Source organism: Astatotilapia calliptera, chromosome 17 (genome assembly GCF_964374335.1).
Source record: "Astatotilapia calliptera chromosome 17, fAstCal68.1, whole genome shotgun sequence".
In the NCBI taxonomy this organism is placed as follows: Eukaryota; Metazoa; Chordata; class Actinopteri; order Cichliformes; family Cichlidae; genus Astatotilapia; species Astatotilapia calliptera.
Genome location: NC_137438.1, coordinates 5,857,531 through 5,875,903, shown reverse-complemented (window position 1 = coordinate 5,875,903; position 18,373 = coordinate 5,857,531). Strand labels below are relative to the sequence as shown.

The window sequence follows — 18,373 nt, the reverse complement described above, 5'->3', positions numbered from 1 at the left end:
CAAGGCAGTAAAATAATACAATGGATAATAAATGCATGGCAAATAAAGGCGACAGTAAACTGCAGCTTCCTCAAACTTGGCCACCACCACAGGAACGCCCAAATGATAAGTCCGTTCAAGGTCCTGCTCGCTTTAAAAGCAGTGAATTGCACTGAACTGGCAGCGTGAAGCTGTTTTTCTCCAACAATGTGGTCAGCCAGAATGTAAACAACGACTCCCTGTCATTAAACCTGTATTTATCCTAAACACTGCCCAAACATAAAATTGGACACTCATTATAAATGGCTAAGACTACAACGCCTGTTTCAGGTGGAAAAACTGGTAAAAGACCGTCACTTTCTGAGCTCTGGGCTGTTTAAGTGTATCCTCAAATCAAATGAGGTAATTGGGAGAAGAAGGAGCCCCCAGCAGCGGTGGGTGTAACACGACGCTTAAAGAGTTGCTATCATCACATGGCAGATGGAAATTTCCATTCAGTGTCCTTGCTTGTTAAATGGGAAGGGTCTGAAGCGCTCGTTTCCAGTAGTCCGCTTCCTCCTGCGCCGCTCTTACACAGTAGGTAAGACCCCGACATTTCCATTAACATCTGCTCTTTACTTTAAGTTTTTTTTTTCCATCCTTCTTGTGATTAGCTGCCTAATCATTACCCTCCCTTTCTGATACTCTGGAAGCGGGCAGTTTGACTCGGAGGGCTTCCCCCCGCCTGGTAAGCAGTGTGGTGAGGTTTAATGACTAAAATTAGAACATGTAAGTCAAATCATAAATAATAATAATGACAGAGAGCTCACTTGTGCGCGGGTTTATTTGGGTTTGCATGCATGCTTATTCGTTTGTTTGTTTTTTGTTTGTTTTTATCGGGTTTCTTTCTACAGTAAAGCGTGTCTTTAGATAAGGAGCGTCTGTGTGCGGAGGCTTCCTGCAGGGTGGTGCCTGAAGTCAATAAACAGCGCCAAACGTGTCTTTATTTATAAGAGAAAATTGCGCTTTTTTCTTTCTTTCTTTTTTTTTTTTTTTTTGGTGTGAGCATTTATTGTCTTAACAAAAGGGTTTCTCGAGCCACCAGTTGATCGCATGCAGCAAACGTGGATTTTGCGTGGAGCTTGTGTGTGTTTTGCATGCTTTTCCGCGTTCACTGAAACCGCAGGAAAAAAGCTACACAAAGGCGGCTAATAACGTTTCCAATTTTCATCTCGCTTTTTATTTAACATTTCCCTGCTTTTTTTCACTTTCCATAGTTTCTGTGACTCATAAAGTCTCTCTGTATATAATACAATTCCAGTAATGATTTTTGAAGCGGTGAGCAGCTGGAGAAGATGCTTAAAGAAAGAAAGGATCGTGGTTTATGTAACAGCGGAGCGAGGCACGCGGAGCGTGGCTTGAGGAAGCCCTCTGAGGACTAATAGATATGTTACGACTGCAATCACAAGCTCATACTGTCCCCATGCTTTGATGGAGATGCTTATATGGTTAATCTCAGTTTATTTTGACGAGATTTCATGTCCACGCTTTTTGTTTTTTTTTTCTTTTTCTTTGTCTGTCATGGTGTGCCCCTCAGTTACCACCTGGAAGATCTTTTTTTTTGACTGTGGGCATCATAATAGATTACAGATTGTAAAGAGTGAGGTTTTTATAATGGGATGCTTTTCACTTTCCACTTTACTCTCTTGAGCGTCTTTTGGTTTGAAATTGGAGAACACTGGTCTTAGTGGCAGACAGCCAGGTGACAGCACAGGACTGAAAACAAAGACTTAGATTGAGCCTGGAGAATCTGCAGGCTTGGGCGTATTCAAGTGGTGACTTAAGGTTCTGTCACTGCCATTCTGGAAGCTAAAAATACCCAGTTGCTACTCAGTGACCGTACACTTTCAAACCAAGGCCTAGATTTTTCTTTTCAACCTACTTGCATAATAGAGGTCTGAGTATGACTCCACCTACATGGATATTTAAGTTTCTAGATGTGGGCGTGTTTTCTTTGAGGAATGTGGTGGTGGCAGTGGTACACACTCGTGTCGTAAAGACTGTGTGGAGACATAATGGCTATCAGTTATTGAAGAGAAGTTATTACCTTGCTGCAGCTTTAATAATTACTACAGAGTAAATGTGTAACCTAAGTTTATAAGAAATTTGAAATGACCCATTGCCTCAATGGCAGTGGGTCATTCCAGCTCTTGAGCAGAAGTGCACTTTAATGAAGTTTGACAACTTCCTAAACTGTAACTTTTTTTAAAGAGTATGGTCAGAGTCAAAGGATTGTAGAAGCATAACATAAGCGTGTTTCCAGCTTGGAAAAGGTTTTGTGGATCACGTACCAACTGAGCAGTTTCCAACTATTTCACCAGCTGCACGCTGGTTAAACTAACCTCCATGTCTAATATCCGTGCAGTGCCTTTCAGTCTTACACCAGCTGACTGTAAAGGTCTCTGTGAAAGCAGCCATTACAGTTATTTTAACTGCTTTTCCAAGATAAAGGTGGGAAGGAAATTCCTGCACATGTTAGAGCTTGGAGCTCGTGAAGCCTTACTCCTCACTGACCCCATGGATACCTGAATGACACATGTAGGTCAGATCCTGCTGCGCAGCTGGGAGCTGAAATATTGCCTGCACTGGCTGATCTAACTTGGAGTATGAGCAAATGATCCACAAGCCAGATGCCGTGTCAGTTTCAAAGGAATGGATATCATACAAAGATGCATTGAGCCAGTGCCACAAAGCACAGAAGCAACTGGCAGTTTTCCAGAATGCTGTCGGCACATTCAATGTGAATGTGAAAAGGTAAATACACTGTATAATGTGTGAACTGAATGATTGCATAATTCACAAACCTGGGCTGTTCACTGAGGTAACCACCTGCCTGTATGCAGTAATCCAGCTTTTTTCTAATGTAAAACTTAGCAGAACCTTGGAAGGAATTTACCCCTTTTCTTTTTCTCGCCAACAGGATGGTCAGGGGTCAGCTGCAGGGGTTCAGTGTCCTCTAAGCACTGTGGGATGTTTGCCAACACAACTGCTTGAGCACTTTAAAAACTCCTGTGGAGGGAATAAGGTGTGATTCCTGATTAGGTTTTTTTGTTTTGTTTTTTTGTAGTTTTAGGGGGCATTCCTCAGTTGACTGATTGTGGTACACCTGGGGTAAATGTCAAGGAGAAAACCACAAAAGGAAAAGAAGGCAAAGAGAGGGAGTGATAGAAACTCGTAAACTATTTTTTTCAGCTAGCAAGCATATCAGGTGTCAGTCACATAGCCCTGGAGACCTGTCGACCCATGTATTTCCCGACCGTTTGACAAGTGATTGCTGGAGTTTGCTAGCTTTCACCAGGTGAAACAGGTCATAAAAAGAGTACTGCTTCAAAAACCTCCTTAATTGTTATCCATAGTTGCACACGTCTTTGCAACGCAATTTCATGGTAGTGACAGTGCAACCACTTGCTAAGCATTCGCAGAATACACAGCAGGACAGGTGACTGCCAGCTCTCAAGGCCTGTGTGAATGGGGCAAGTGATATCACATTGACTGCTCTCAACCACTCGCAACTTGTTGGGGAATGTACATTTTCCCCTCATGATCAGTGGTTTCCTTGCAGTTAACAACCTGGCTATAGGCCTGTGTGACTGGGGGCTTAGCTAGGCTATCTGTCTCCCCATGCTTACTCTGCCTTCATATTTGTCCTGCAGACTTGAGAGTTTTAGAATATTCTCATCTAAAACCTCTGAAGAAAGGACAATATACAGACTTCCCAAGATACTTCTGCCTTTCCTAAAAATGTAGCATTTATAATTTACCCAGAGTAACTCTGAGTTTACCTAATGTTAGCAAGTCCCTGCAAAGGTAAACACGAGTTTCATGTAGGCAACACTGTGCATGAGAGAGGTAATATATTTAAATATTTTCTTCTTTTATCTGTCTGCCAGGAATCAGAACTATGAGTCAGTGCCTTAGCAAGAGATTAGTGCAGAGCACTTGATATGATTGTAGCTCTAAATATCCCACATAGCACCTCTGAATAATCAGAGAACACCGGGTTGATGGTTACTAAAATATTCTCCATTTTTCTTCTACAATTCCTTCCTTAGACCCAGTTAATGTAATTAAAGTGACCTGAATTCATGCTTGTGTAGTGTAAAGACTCTTTTTCTGTTTCTCCTAATCCAATATTGTATGCTTCAATTACACTTTATAAAGCTACTAGGGACAAAGGTGTCAGCTTTACATAAGCAGCCAGAGTAGTTCTGTGTTAAAGTGAACTTAAAATGCAGACTGTTATGTGGAAAGTTCTTACTATGGCGTGATGAAGATATCCAGAGTTCAAAATGGTGCCAACTAGAGAAACATGAAAAGAAGCAGGTTATTTTGTAAATGTGTTCTCCTACTGAGAGAACAGTCTGTCTCCTCTGTGCATCAGGTAGTGACGTCTTTATACAGGTGACCTAACAAAAGTTACTGGCTCCAAGCTCTCAAATTACACCCACGGGTTATTTTTCATGGTGGAAAAGACCACAGATGGAACTGGTTTTAGTCTTTTAGCTTAATTTTAATCAAACTGAAACTGAAGACACCGAGAACTGAGCCTTTGACGTAACAGGAAACAAAAACCCTTCTCTGGCCCATTAGCCCCTTCTGAAGTCATCATCCACACCTCCAGCTAGAGTCAAGGGTGAAACCTTGAGCTTGTGAAGAATTACACATTGTTACAAAACAAAATGCTGTCGTCACTATTAGCAGACATGAGCTGGCAAATCAATATTAACTGATAAGATGGACAGAGAGAGAAAGTCTCCAGGGTTCACAAACAGGTTTGGACACACCAGGTTTATTCCAAAAGGTCAATATGGTGTTTACTTTAGGTCTAAGGTCAAAGTTTTTTGTCAATATGGGCTTTTTTTTGGGTTGTTTTTTGTGTGTTACTTGTTTGATATTCGTCATAGAAATCTCCATCTTTATGTAACAGTTTCTTTTGAATAAATGAAACGATTCATTCCTTCACTTCCGACACTGCTGTCGCCTAACAGTGGACGCAAACTGGTATCTTAAATGTCACAGGCAATAAGGGCCGTTCCATATTATGTTAGAAATAGGTCACACCATGTGCGGTTTGGCTACGTCAAAAAGTGTTTGCAGTTGTTTTCAGTGGCCACATACGTCACAGTGATCGCATGAAATGACAGAGGTGCGTTCAAACCCCGTCTTCTTCTTTACCTTCACACATCTAGCCCGTCGCTGTGAAACGATAACGGGAAATGAACAGAAAATGTTGGAAAACAGTTGAGAGGAATTATCTAACCAGCTAACCTAGCACTTTGGATGTAGTATAAAGTTGCCCTTATTCAGGAGAGTCGTTGTATGTGATTATTTGTTCCAGACTAGAGGGAATACCTCAGGACTGAGGTTGAAAAAATAGTTACCAGCCACCACACCTTTTCTGGGAACACTCAGTCCTCTGTGCTTACTTTACCCTACAGAAGCAGAACATTAAAAATCAAACTTCTCTATGGAACATCAAAATCAAGAAATAGATTCCTAACCCTTCCATATGGTAGCAGTTTCAAACTAGATATGAATAGCATGAACGCAGCCTTCCAGGATAGTCTGTTCATATGCTCTCAACATGTGAAAACGTGATATTCGATTCCAGCGCAACAGCAAGGGAAATTTACAGAAGGGAGGAGGGAGTTGTCGTCCACATGTCACACATGATGATTCGTCCCAAATGCAAACAATGACAAACTGGATGATCTGAAGGAGCATGCGTGCCTCTGTCACACTCTCTCATATGTGGTTATAGTTCTTGCTGCAGGGACACAAGTGAATGTTAAGCCATCCACAGATGACACGCCTCACCAGTAGCTATGGTTAGGCTGTCATAATTCTTTGCAGATTCAGAACGCTTTGATTTCTGTCACTGTTCTTAGGCAGCAGAGGCAGATGGACTTCACTGGTTTAATGGACAGTTTGGTATTTTTTGCGCTCATGAAAAAGAACTTTTAGCTCCGTGAGCTTCAGCTGTCCTTATCTGTTATCAGTACATATTCAGACTGTTTACAAAACGAGTTGCAATCATAGCAAGATCTCTCGTTGGGGATTCCAGTCTTGGCTGTATGGCTCTTCACAGATAAGACTTTAGAGATAACACTTTATTGTTCATCCATCTATCATAGGGTTTCATGTTTTGGCAATTGTGAAATGACTGGAAAGTGTAAGCAAACCTAAGGTTAGCAAAACTGTTTTGTGCTTTAAAAGTTTCACGAGTTTTAGAAAGCAGGGATTGTCCGAGGTAGTAACACTGTTCTTCTAGGTCTTGGTGATATTTCTGGTTGGAATGTGGCGTTTGTTCATCGGGTGTCATCGTGTTACTTAGCAACCTCCGACCAATAGGTTAAAATGGCTAGTTTCTAGCATTTATGAATAGTAACACCTTATAAAAGTGTCATATGATACTGATTTTATAACAGTAACATCTAATTTAACAAATATTGAGTATACTCATTTTTGACATCTCCAAAGTGTGCCATATTAGTCCAGTGTTAGTATTAGTATTACATCATTTCACAGGGTAACTTAGTAAGTCAAGTTAACTGTACTTAGGAACCATATCAAAAGGTTGTCAGATAACTGTATGCATGTATTTTAGGCTACGTGATCTAATCCAGCTTTCAAAGTCACCTTTGTTTCAGCATTTTATGCATTTTTGTCTGGTGCATGTTGCTGATGTGCAGGTAAACCATAATTAAACGATAACTTAATGAAAATTAAGGTATGAAAATCTCCTTTCCTACATGGATGTTTATTTGATTGAGCAAAATCTTGCATTCTAATTTTTTATTATGCACTCAATGGAGGTGGTCAGTGTCTGACTGAGTGTAGTAGTTGAGCATTGATGCATGCATGCAGGTAAATAGAGTTTGCTGCATGTAAACATACAATGAGGCCCATATTTATGTCGATTTCTATAAACTATGTCTACCACCCTGTGGCCCTGTGACAGACTGGCGATCTGTTCAGGGTGTACCCTGCCTCACGCCTCTCTATGACACCATACAGTTTGTTATTTAATCTGTTACCCAGAATATTGCTTTACCTTCACCTAGTGGCAGGGTACCCAATTGCTTCTTAACAGGAAGTTTTGTGGCTGGTTGTAGCACAATTTTTAAAGCAAAGTGCATCATAAGAAGAACAGTTTGATTCTTAGTGACTCATTCTGTTGACCTGCAAACAACTAGCGGCCATTTCTGCTGACTGATAACTTTTTGTTCATTTTAATTGTTTAAAGCCCAAGAGAGGCTGGCAGGCTACTGGTGTCAGGTATGAACCAGCTGGTTCAACTTCTCCTTAACAGCTACCGTTGTACATCCAAACTGCCTCATTAAATTGAATTTGTGGTTTCAGGTGGAGGAATGTGGTTGCAATTTGCAGCTACTGTGACGTGTGTGACTTCTTTTTGACGTAAGCACGCCAGAACAACTTTGCACTAACTTTTAGAATGTTTACAAAAAAATGTTGAAAGTAACTTTAGTCATTTGAATTAAGCTTATATTTTTAATGTATGTGTTATTGAATATTTTTGAGATTATCTTGAAGGGATCTCCACAAATATAATTGCTAAGTATCATATGATGTACATAGCACTTACTTAGAAACACGTGCTGACAGAGGACAACTAATGATTTACTTGCAAGTTGTTTGGTATTTGCACCCAGTCACATTGAGTTGAGAGGTTTGGGCTTCACTAACAATAAAGATATACAGAGAAGTTAAAGTTGATGGTGCCAACGATGTTTTGGTCAAAATGGGAGGTTAATAAACCCTCGATCCATGATGGAAACGTCCCTCGTGGCCTCTTGTCAGCCACCTGATTTCAACATACTTTGTTATTCTCCCGCTACAGACATGCAGTTAAAGCGGGAGAGTAACAACGTGTACTCTCTAATCTGGAAGAACCACATGATTACCTCAGCTCTTATTTAGGCAATCACTTTAGCAAACTTTAAGAATAGCCAGAGTGTGGTGGCAAACACCAGCAGTAGGTGGGCTCTGCCAGTTAAATGACAAAGTGTTCCCAAAACATTGACTGGGGACATGCTAATGGCTCAAAATGTGGGTAGAGATATCAGCGTGAGCAATGATCAACCTTTACTGAACCCAGTGAGAAGAGAACTGAGAACATGAACTCTTACACCCTGTTCTGTACAAACCTATCAGTAAATAAGTGAAGTTTCAATTCCAGGATTGAAACTTATTATTATTACTCAAAAAAACACCTAAAAGAAAGAAGAATCGGAAGATTCAAAAAAGGATAAATATCTGTATTTGTAGATGCTTGTAGCAACTTTGCAATATTTTCAGCCACATATTTCTTACTAAAAACCTTCATTTTAAATGAGCAAAGTTGGTGGACTGGTCCTTTGGGTTTATGTTTTTTTAGTTGTAGGCTGGAACTGAGGCAGATACAGATCATTGAATGGATTGGCTGAAGCCAGCACGTGTCTTTGCCTCCAACGGATACTTCAAGTCTTTGTTTTGTTTGCAGTGCTAATCATGTGACCTCAAACTCTGACCTCAGACACTTTGGTTGGTAGTTGCTTTTCAGCTCGGCTCAGAAGTTTCTTTCCCAACCCCCGAATCTGTGTCTTCGGGGGTTGATGCTTAGTCACAGGTGATTAGCCGAGCATGTGTGTGAAGACACCCCCCCCCCCCCCCCCCCCACACACACACACACACACACACACAGTTTAGCTTTCACAGAAATTGTCTCTCCTGTGCATTTTTCTGCTTCATCATTTTTCTTCTTTGTGTCAAACTTTTGGGATGAATTTGATTTTACTTGCATTTAAAGTGAAATTATTATTACTGCTTTCTTGCTCTGGTACATTTTGAAGTTTCTCACATGATCTCACACACACATTGCTCAAGATTTGTCAGGTTGTGCTCGCCTTGCTAACTACTAGACGAGTGGTAGTGAAACGTGAAAAAGTGCAACAGAGATGGTAAAAAGTTGAGACGATAAGAGATAAAGTTGTGCAGAGCTGCAGGTGACATATTTCAAAAGCAAACTGTCCCCGTTTCCCATTTTAGGTTATACTTTTCACAGTTTCACTACAAACTGGACAGCAGCTAGTCCTTATTTGCAGCCAAGTATGCGGACTAATAATGGCTCGTGTGGGCTCAAGTAAATTTTCTGATTTTATTTAAACATTAAAACACAGTAAAGTATCGTATAAACGAAGACTTTGTAGCAGTTCAGCATTTGGAGTCTATATTTAAAACATATCTTTTCATGTTCAGCATTTACAAGCTCAGTGCCCAATGTTCTGAGGAAGAAAATAGTGTCTTTTTACCTTAAGTGATCTGTACATGTGTGTGTTTTCTTCTATTTGAACTGCATTACAAAGTAAAAAAAACCCCATCTCTGACACAAACATGACCTTGGGCACGCCGACATCCAGACAGTGAGCCATCTGATTGGTCAGCCTGTGGCACGGCCTACTACTGAAAACACTGACAGTCGCCTACAGTATGTCTGTGTCTGGGCATCTGTGTGCCTGCTGCATGTGCAAGCAATTTTGTGTGTGTGTGTGTGTGTGTGTGTGTGTGTGTGTGTGTGTGTGTGTGTGTGTGTGTGTGTGTGTGTGTGTGTGTGTGTGTGTGTCAGAGACCAGTCCAGACAGCAGTTTTCTGTGACCTAAATCATACAGACCACCTGTGTTTGATCTGTATGATTTAGGTCCATTTATAAGTGGTCATGTGTCCTGTCATGTGGTCGTGTCTTGAAGCTGCTGAGGGTATTTAAGAGTTGGTGCACGCTGGTATCTTCAGTCCGATGCCGATGATCAAACTGGCCACGTTACAGTGTAGCTCTATCTGTCCTTCAGTGAGTGTATATAGTTTATTCTCCGTGTGCTCTCCTCGATTATATTTGTTGAGTCAGATGTGTATATACATGTATGCATACCAAGTGGGTGGTGTTGGTGGAGATTGGGAGTGAGCTATCAGGGTTACGACCCCGCTTATGACTGATCAAAAAAGGAGGAGTCTGAGCAAACTGCGCATACTGATTGGCTGACAGAGGCCCTCCTTCCTCTCTTTTAAAAGCTTCCTGTCTTACCTGAGTCACAAAAGGGCCAGAGCACCTCACCCATCCACTCGTCTCTCTTCTGTCTGTTTTTCTTCAAATCTATTCATTCAAAAAGGGAGGACAAACAAGGAACCTTCCTAGAACCGCTTTAAGAAACCTTTCAGTAAGTGAGCTTGTTTGTTTAGGGAGATTTTTTTTCTTGAAAAAGTGAGCCATGCCATGCACAGCAGGTAGGACCTCTGTTGTGCAAATGTTGAGTGGGGGGTAAAACAGAAACACGTGTAATGTTTGCTTTCAAGGAATTTTCTGTGTAACACGTAGCAGTTTAAAGCATTGACTTCACTCACTTAGCTATAAAGGGGTGTGTTTGCTCGTGCCAAGACTTGTAGACCGTGGCTGATGCAACAGCTTGTGTGTACACTGAAGGCGAATGGTTTCAGACTAAATAGGTAAAGGGCTCTCATTCTAAATTTACAAATTACTGTATTTTTTTAAGCCTGGCTTCTTTTCCTTTTTTGCCAAACACTTTAGATAAGACCAATATCTTATCTTAACATGACTGCATACAGTCTATATCACTATAGCAGACATTCTATATATGAGAAGAAACTTAAAATGACTGCTGCTGTGTGATTTGCCTTGAAACATGTTGAAAGAACCAAGTCAAAATCTTTAAATGCATATTGTATGAACTGTGTGTTGTCTCTGGAGTCTTTAAAAATGTTTTGGCCTCAGGAGTGAGATAGATGGGTCGGGTTTAGAAAAGAAATGAACAAATTCCAGCAACCTATAAAGATTAATTTTACCGATGGTGGGAAGTACTTAATGTGGGTTTCTATAAGTAATGGTTGTATCAACACATCATTTTAACCCAGCTTGACAGGTTAATCCTCTTGGCTGCAGAGAGCGAACCCCAGTCTCCATTTCCCTCTAACAGCACGGCAGACAAGGACTTTGAGAGATTAGGTGTAGCGGCGTGTGTGATGTGGCTTTTAACGATGACACAGCCACCTAATCTCTGTTGGCTCAAAACTATTATGGCTTTACTTCACAGAAAGTACAACAACCTGTCAGTAACAATAAGTTTTTGTGAAAGAAGGTCTCAACTGCATCGGCCAGGACATTGAACACCCCTGGTAGTGTATCTAAAAGAGCTCAAGTTTTGACTGCAAACGCTTGTTTACACTTTGAAGTGGCTCAACCGCTTCCCTCTTTAAAAGCTGTTGCTTAAGTTGCAGGTCTTTGTATTTCTATCAGCTGTCCTTAAGACTGACCACTTGCGGATGGATGGTAGCTCAACTATGTTTTTACTGCTCCACTTGATCATCACCAGGTGGTTGTGGGAAGGTTTTTGTTCATCGTTGATGTTACAGTTGTTGTCGTATTGTGGCATTATCAGCAATTTGCATGAAAAACCCAATGATTGGTTTAAAACATAAGACCTTTTTAAACAGAGAGAAACACTGTTTGATTCAGTGCAAAGAAGCAAAGCTATCATTATGCATAAAGGTAATCAAGGTAGAATAAAGACCTGTCCATATCTAGTTAGTCATTACAGGAAGTGTTTGTGAACTAAAAATCACGAATGTGGGATACTGTTTGTCCGTGATTTAAACAGCCCAGTGCTGCTCCCAACAAAGGGAAAACCAATTCTGCAGGGGAGACCTACCTCGGCACTTGTGCAGGTGAAGCCAAAGGGAAGATATGCTTCACCATATTTTCTAGTCTTTGGCTTAGAATGAAGTTGGTTTGGAAACACATTCAGCGATGCTTCATCTCCTGCTTTGCGTTTCTGTAGGCGCCCGTGCTAGCAGTGTCCAAGCGTTTTGTTTTTTTCCCCCCTTTTCATCCCGTGCCCCCCCTGCCATGGCTCTGCGCCCCCCCTAGGGGGCGGGCCCCATACTTTGGGAAGGTCTGCATTAGTGTATGTTAAGTTCATGGCAGAAGAAAGAGCTGTGTGAATAGGTAAATGTGGTTTGCCGAGCTGTTCCTTTAACTTTACATTAACATATTTGTTCTTCTCAATGCATTACACCACATCATTACTGCTGCGAGTGCCGTGAAACAAAAGAGGATGTCAGAAGTGTCCTTTCTCATGGGTTCATCGGTGTCACGGCTCTGGCTGGTCCTGTACACGTTGCATTAGTTTTTCATTAGTGAGTCGCCCTTAGGCTCTTTTCTTCCAACTCAGTCAAAGAGCTCTTTGTGTGAGGGGGGAAACAGCACTGTAAATCACGTTGCTGCTATTTTCGTTTATAATCACGTTGTCTTCTTTCAGTGTGTTGAGCTCCTTCTTACATAACTTAAACACTACAGAAATTGAAGGCGGTGCCCCTAAGTGGAGTGTCATTTCTTTTCTTTGATGTTAAGGGTTAAGTTGTGTAAACCAGCTCATGCATTATCAAGGGCGCAGCTGATGGTGGTCCGACGACCCCACGGACATGCTATATCCATGACCTAGTTTCACGTCACTGGAGCTGACTCGACTCCGCTCAGCAGTCATTATGTACGTCAGCACTTGGTTGTGATATCTTCCTAAAGAGACAAGAGATACAAATAACTTTAGTCATTAACACAACTAATTGAGCCTGTGTGAAATGTAAAAGGCAATAAAATTAACACAAAGTCACCCTTCCTGGTACAGGTGAAGCTGCGTAACAAGTGCCAAGGCACATATAATCTCTTAGGAAGCCCCTCAGTTCCAGGAAATGGTTTCCAGAGTAGAGGGCTCCATTTTTACCTTAAAGGATTTTTTTATTCTTGTGGGAGTGGTCTTCCCCCGGGGCTTTCTACAAGAAACCCTTTCTGCCATAAAGTACTTGGATAGTTAAAGGTTAAACATCATGGTTAACCATGTTTAAGTTGAAGTTTGCCTTCAGGGCTTTCTGCCAAAAAGGCTTTCTGTGTGCCTTCCTCATCATGGCCAAAAACCTGATAAGGGCAGATAATAAAACCACTGACAGCCCCTGTAATCAGTTATTCCAGTTCTTGGAACAGTTTAAGACCAGCAAAAAAAGGAAAGCAACATATAAACAGACAAAAAGCCAATTCTGTTACTGAAACTTTGTCTTGTTTTTCCTTTATTGTTTCAGGACTTTTCTCAACGGTAACAAGATATAGCTGAGGTGATTGACAAGGTTCTTGTATCCTGTGCCAGTGAAGTCTAAACCCTGAAAATCCTAGAAAGGTACATTTCTCTGCCTCTGGTCCTGCTCTCTGTACCACTATGCCGGGAATTGTGGAACGCATGGAACTGAGGAAAGTCTCCACAGTGGCTGACGACGACAGCCTTGATGAACAACTCACAGAGCCCACCGACTGTGAGAAGGCCACCATGAGCAGGTCAGTGACTGTGATGTCTTTCTTAATATCAGTAGACTAGAGAAGGCTGGATTTTTGTGGGCAAGCCTCTGGTTATGGCAATCTAATCACAAGCGGATCTTTGAACTCCTGCTTTACCATGATTGGGTATAAATTGGTGTGCATTGGTGCGTCAGAATAAATGACAGAAGTTGTAAATTGGTGTCAAATAATCAGCGTAGACAGCTTCTTCTCTGCTCGTTGCACAGAAAGGTGATTAAATCATAAATCGTAACACGGTAATGTTTTCAATGAATGACTCTCTGTGTTTGCATCACTTCAGGACACCTGCTTGGGATGTTTGATCTGTTTCTAAGAATAAATTGCATATGTTTTAGTCTGAAGCAGCACAGTGAATCTTTTTACACATAGCTTCCATATATAGTTGAGACGTGGACACACAAATGACCTCAGACAAGTGGCATAACCAGTTCAGCTTCTTTTCTGTTGCTTGTACTGGCACTTGCATATAGACATAAAGATTACATCTGTTAGCAGTTTGCTAAAAAAAAAGAAAAGCTAAACATAGCACAGAAAGTTGATATACATTTGAACTGAACCACTGTGTTTGTGTCCTAATGCATATCTTTTTCAATCCTATCAGTCAGTATAATGTGGATGATAATGACGATGGAGAAAGCAATGTGTTCCTGACAAATGGGATACCAAAGAGGCAGAAGTATGATAATAAATACTCTATATTACTAACACATGTCTATGGGAAGCTGGATTTTCAATCTCTCTGACAAATCTTTCACCAACAGCACCAAAGCCTTTGGTTTGCTGCACATTGACAGTGTAAACTTAAAGCTAACACTAATGAAATAAATAAAAGTCTTTGTCTGGTGAAGGTTGGTGTGTTTGAGGACAACCGCTTGACAAAAACTATAGACTCTACTTTATTTTCTTTTGCTTGCACTTAAGACTTGCAGTTAAACATAAACACTACAACAGCTATTGGCAGCTGGTTACAAAAAAGATGTGCCACAGTTGACGTATATTTGAACTGAACCATTAGCTACATTTGCATGTCCCAACCAGAGATGGGCAGTAACGCGTTACTTGTAACGCGTTACTGTAATCTGATTACTTTTTTCGAGTAACGAGTAAAGTAAGGGATTACTATTGCAAAATCGGTAATTAGATTACCGTTACTTTCCCGTAGGAACGCTGCGTTACTGCGTTACTAAAACCGTGATTTTTTGCGAGAATGTCTCACGACAGTGACGTAAGCGAGTGCGCCGTTAGTGACAACAGCTGTGTGCAGATCAACAATGGATCACATATCGAGTGTGGGAGAGAGTATGAGCATGCAGCGTTTAAAGCGTGGAAGTACTGACCTTACTTTGAGTTTGATTCCATAAAAAGTGACAAAAACATTAGCGTCCATCGTGCGTGGGAAGAAAACTTCTTTTTACAGCGAAAAAAAACCCTAAACTTCCAAGGAAGCACCAAGAGCGCAACGACGTAATGGGAAACTCACAGAGACACTGCCGTATCCTTCCACTGACCGCTGCACACCTGCACCAGGGTAAACCTCCGCCTACTGCAGTCCTGCTTTACAGGTGAAAATAGAGCAACAGGACCGCTGAGTCTTTGACTTTATTTATGTTCTGCTGTGTTTTACTTGCATCTATTTGAAAGAGTGAGTGTAAACACAAAAAATTATTTTATTTTATGTGCTGGAATGTGCAGAAAATAGGTTTAAATGTTAAACTCATTTATTCAACTCAGAGAATGTTGCATATAATTAAATTTTTGCTTGATGCATAAAGTTAAAAGATTAAAAATGATAAAACAAGTTAAAAAAAAGAGACTTTTCCATTTGATTACATTTTGTATGATGGATTATGTAGAAAAAGTAGAATTGGGCTGAAAGATCTATCGCTTTATCACCTCTTCAGGTTGTAAATCGTGTTTTTAAAAAGTAACTAAGTAACTAAGTAACTAAGTAATTAATTACTTTTGAAAATAAGTAATCAGTAAAGTAACGGGATTACTTTTTTGGGGAAGTAATCAGTAATTAGTTACTGATTACTTTTTTCGAGTAACTTGACCAACACTGGTCCCAACGTATAACTTTCAATTCAATTCAATTTTATAGAAGACCCTACAATAATACATACAAACATTCTGTTGCTTTCTCTATTCTGCCAGTGAATATAACATGGATGATATGTTCCTTCCAAATGAGATACGAAGGAGGAAAAAGTATGATAATAAATAGTTTTTCCTTCTACTGGTGAATCTTTCACCACCAGCAGTACCAGGCTTTGGTTTGCTTGCACATAGCATCCACTAAGACTAGCAGACTTGGCAAACACTAATGAGTCATAGAATAAATATAAACATATTTTATTACTCATTTTAGGTTGGTTTATACAGATTATTACAGATTCTTGTCCATTCTTTTCTTTCTGGGCATAGGTTGGTGTCCAACTTCTTTTCTGTTGCTTCCACTGACACTTGCATTTTAACATAAAGACTACAGCTGATGGCAAGTGGTTAAAAGCAAATTGTGGGGCAGAAAGTTGATTCATATGTGACATTAACCATTAGCTGTGTTTGCATGTGTTAATATATATCTTTCTCAATCCTCACAGTCAATTTATGGATGATAATGAAGACGGAGAAGGACAAAGGTGATAATAAGAACTTTATAAAACTAGCACAGGACTATGGGAGGGTGGATTTTTCCTTGTGTCTGACAAATCTTTTACAGAAGGTTCAGATTCATGACAAATAACCAACATAGATAGTCCAGTACCTTTTCTGCTCCCTGCACTTGTGCTTGCACTTGCGAAGTTACTCCTCATTTGGCATGTCTATCTTTTGGCTTTAAAGCGGCAGATTAATTGCATGTAAATAATGTGTTTATCAGGGTGAGGCACACTGGTGGTTATTGAATTGGGAAGGTGTTTCAGTCCAGCTAGCTACTTTCTGCTGCTCCCTTGCCACAGCGGGTAGCTAGTTTTTTAAAAAAAAACTGAGTTGTTAGAGTTGATGCGTTTTTAAGAACAAATGAAGAAAGGCATAGGTGTAAAGAGGTGCAGTTACAATTTTTACGTTTACATTTAAAACCCTGACACACACAAATGTCGTCAGATAACCAGCATAACCAGTCCAGCTTCTTTTCTCTTGCTTGCATTTACACTCGCACTTAAACGTAAAGACTACGGCTACAGATTTTAGGTAGTGAACAGTAAATTGTAGCACATAAAGTTGATACAGAGACTGCATGTGCTAATGTATATCTTTTTCACAGTCAGTTTATGGATGACCATAGTCCTGGATGGAGGACTATGTGTTGGTAGATTGTTTTTCTTGTGTCTAACAAATCTTTTATAAGTGGCACCAATGTCTTTTTGTTTCCTGCACATTGTCAAGTCAAGGTACACTGAATGCTAACACTAATAATTTGCAAAAGAAAATCTACATATTTCATCACTCATTTGAACTTGGTTCTACTTCAGAGGAAGTCTCTGGGTTGAGAGCAGTGTAGATCGGTATAACCATATAAACAGTTGAGCATCTTATTGCTTGCACTCACGCTTGCACTTACGCACAAAGACTGCATTTGATGACAGGCGGTTACATCATAAAATATAGCACTGAAAGTTGATACACATTTGAAGTGAACCTCTCACTGTGTTTGTCCTAACGTGTATCTTTCTCAATGTTGACAGCCAATTTAATGGGGATGATAATGACGATGGAGAGAGCCACAGGTTTCTGTCAAACGGTATACCAAAGAAGAAGACATATGAAGAAGAATATGTAAGGATTTAGTCACATCAACTATGTATCTCCTTTTGACTCCCAATATAATCTGTTATATTATTTTTATATTTGGTTTTACTCACCATATAATGCATATGCACATGTCAACAATTCATCATCCTGTCTTCATAATTCAAGTAAATGAAAAGTATTAATTATACACACAGACGCACTTACTGTTCTACATCAATTTTTCATGTGTTCAGTTCACTGCTCATTATTTTAAATTAGACCACATGGCAGACCACAGTCTCTAAGTTGTTAGCAGTTATGAGATGCTGTAGGAGAGTGAGGTCAAAACCATAAGAATAGTGCAGAAGAACTGCAGCTTGTCTCCTAAAGCTTCTATCTGTCTGTAGGTGGCTTACTATGCCAAATGTTTAGCTCTTTCTTTTTCTAAAACAGGGCGCATATGATGCTAACATTAATGATTCATGTAGTAAATATCAATAGTTCATCACTCAACTGAAGGTAGTTTTACCTTAAAAAGCTCTTGTCTTTTCTTTTGACTTTGGGCAGCATCCTGGCCACGCCTCATTCGGCATGTCCGTCTTCAACTTGAGCAACGCCATTATGGGCAGCGGCATCCTGGGCCTGTCCTTTGCCATGGCAAACACTGGCATCATTCTCTTTACGTAAGTATGTTTGGACTAGCGGATATATAGTGCATTGTGTTACATGTTTGATAGAGATTAGGTGTTAATTTGGTTATAAATGCCAAAAACAATGATTGCTCCACAGGATATACTTTGAAAGATTATTCAATTTCAGTTCAACTTACTTATCAAATTACAAAATGACAACAACAATAACCTCAATGCACTTTATATTGTAAGGTAAAGACCCTAAAATAAAGCAGAGAAACCCCCAACAATCAGACCACCTCCTATGTGCAAGACCCTGGCAACAGTGGAAAGTAAAAACTCCCTTTTAACAGAAAGAAACCTTCGGCAGAACCAGTCTCAGAGAGGGGCAACCATGTGCCACGACCAGTTTAGATCGAGGGGAGGGAGACAGCACAAAATACATGGATTAATAATAACTAATGCAATTATAAGCTGAAGCTTGTTAGAGCTCCCTGTCAGTGTCACCCCTCCTTACAGTCCTGAAAAGAGACCTAAAATAAACACCGGTTAGCATTGCATTGTTCTCCACAGATTAATTCAT

General features: G+C 40.3%; 1 protein-coding gene across 20 annotated transcripts in view; it reads left to right on the top strand.

Annotated features, from left to right (window-relative positions):
- The first annotated feature begins 421 nt into the window (after positions 1-421).
- Positions 422-18,373, top strand: part of slc38a4 (solute carrier family 38 member 4) — a 31,462-nt gene continuing 13,510 nt past the window's right edge. Inside the window, exons 1-6 of one of the 20 annotated variants that reach the window (XM_026146960.2) lie at positions 422-559; positions 13,159-13,408; positions 14,031-14,105; positions 16,030-16,068; positions 17,113-17,203; positions 17,726-17,841. In XM_026146960.2, coding sequence (XP_026002745.1) covers positions 13,293-13,408; positions 14,031-14,105; positions 16,030-16,068; positions 17,113-17,203; positions 17,726-17,841 — 437 coding nt within the window. In that variant the 5' untranslated portion in view covers positions 422-559; positions 13,159-13,292. Of the gene's footprint in view, positions 560-674; positions 707-2,942; positions 3,044-10,094; positions 10,230-13,158; positions 13,409-14,030; positions 14,106-14,762; positions 14,992-16,029; positions 16,069-17,112; positions 17,204-17,725; positions 17,842-18,373 lie in introns of those variants that run through there. The other 19 variants (XM_026146963.2, XM_080291808.1, XM_026146961.2 and 16 more) reach the window with 19 other exon arrangements.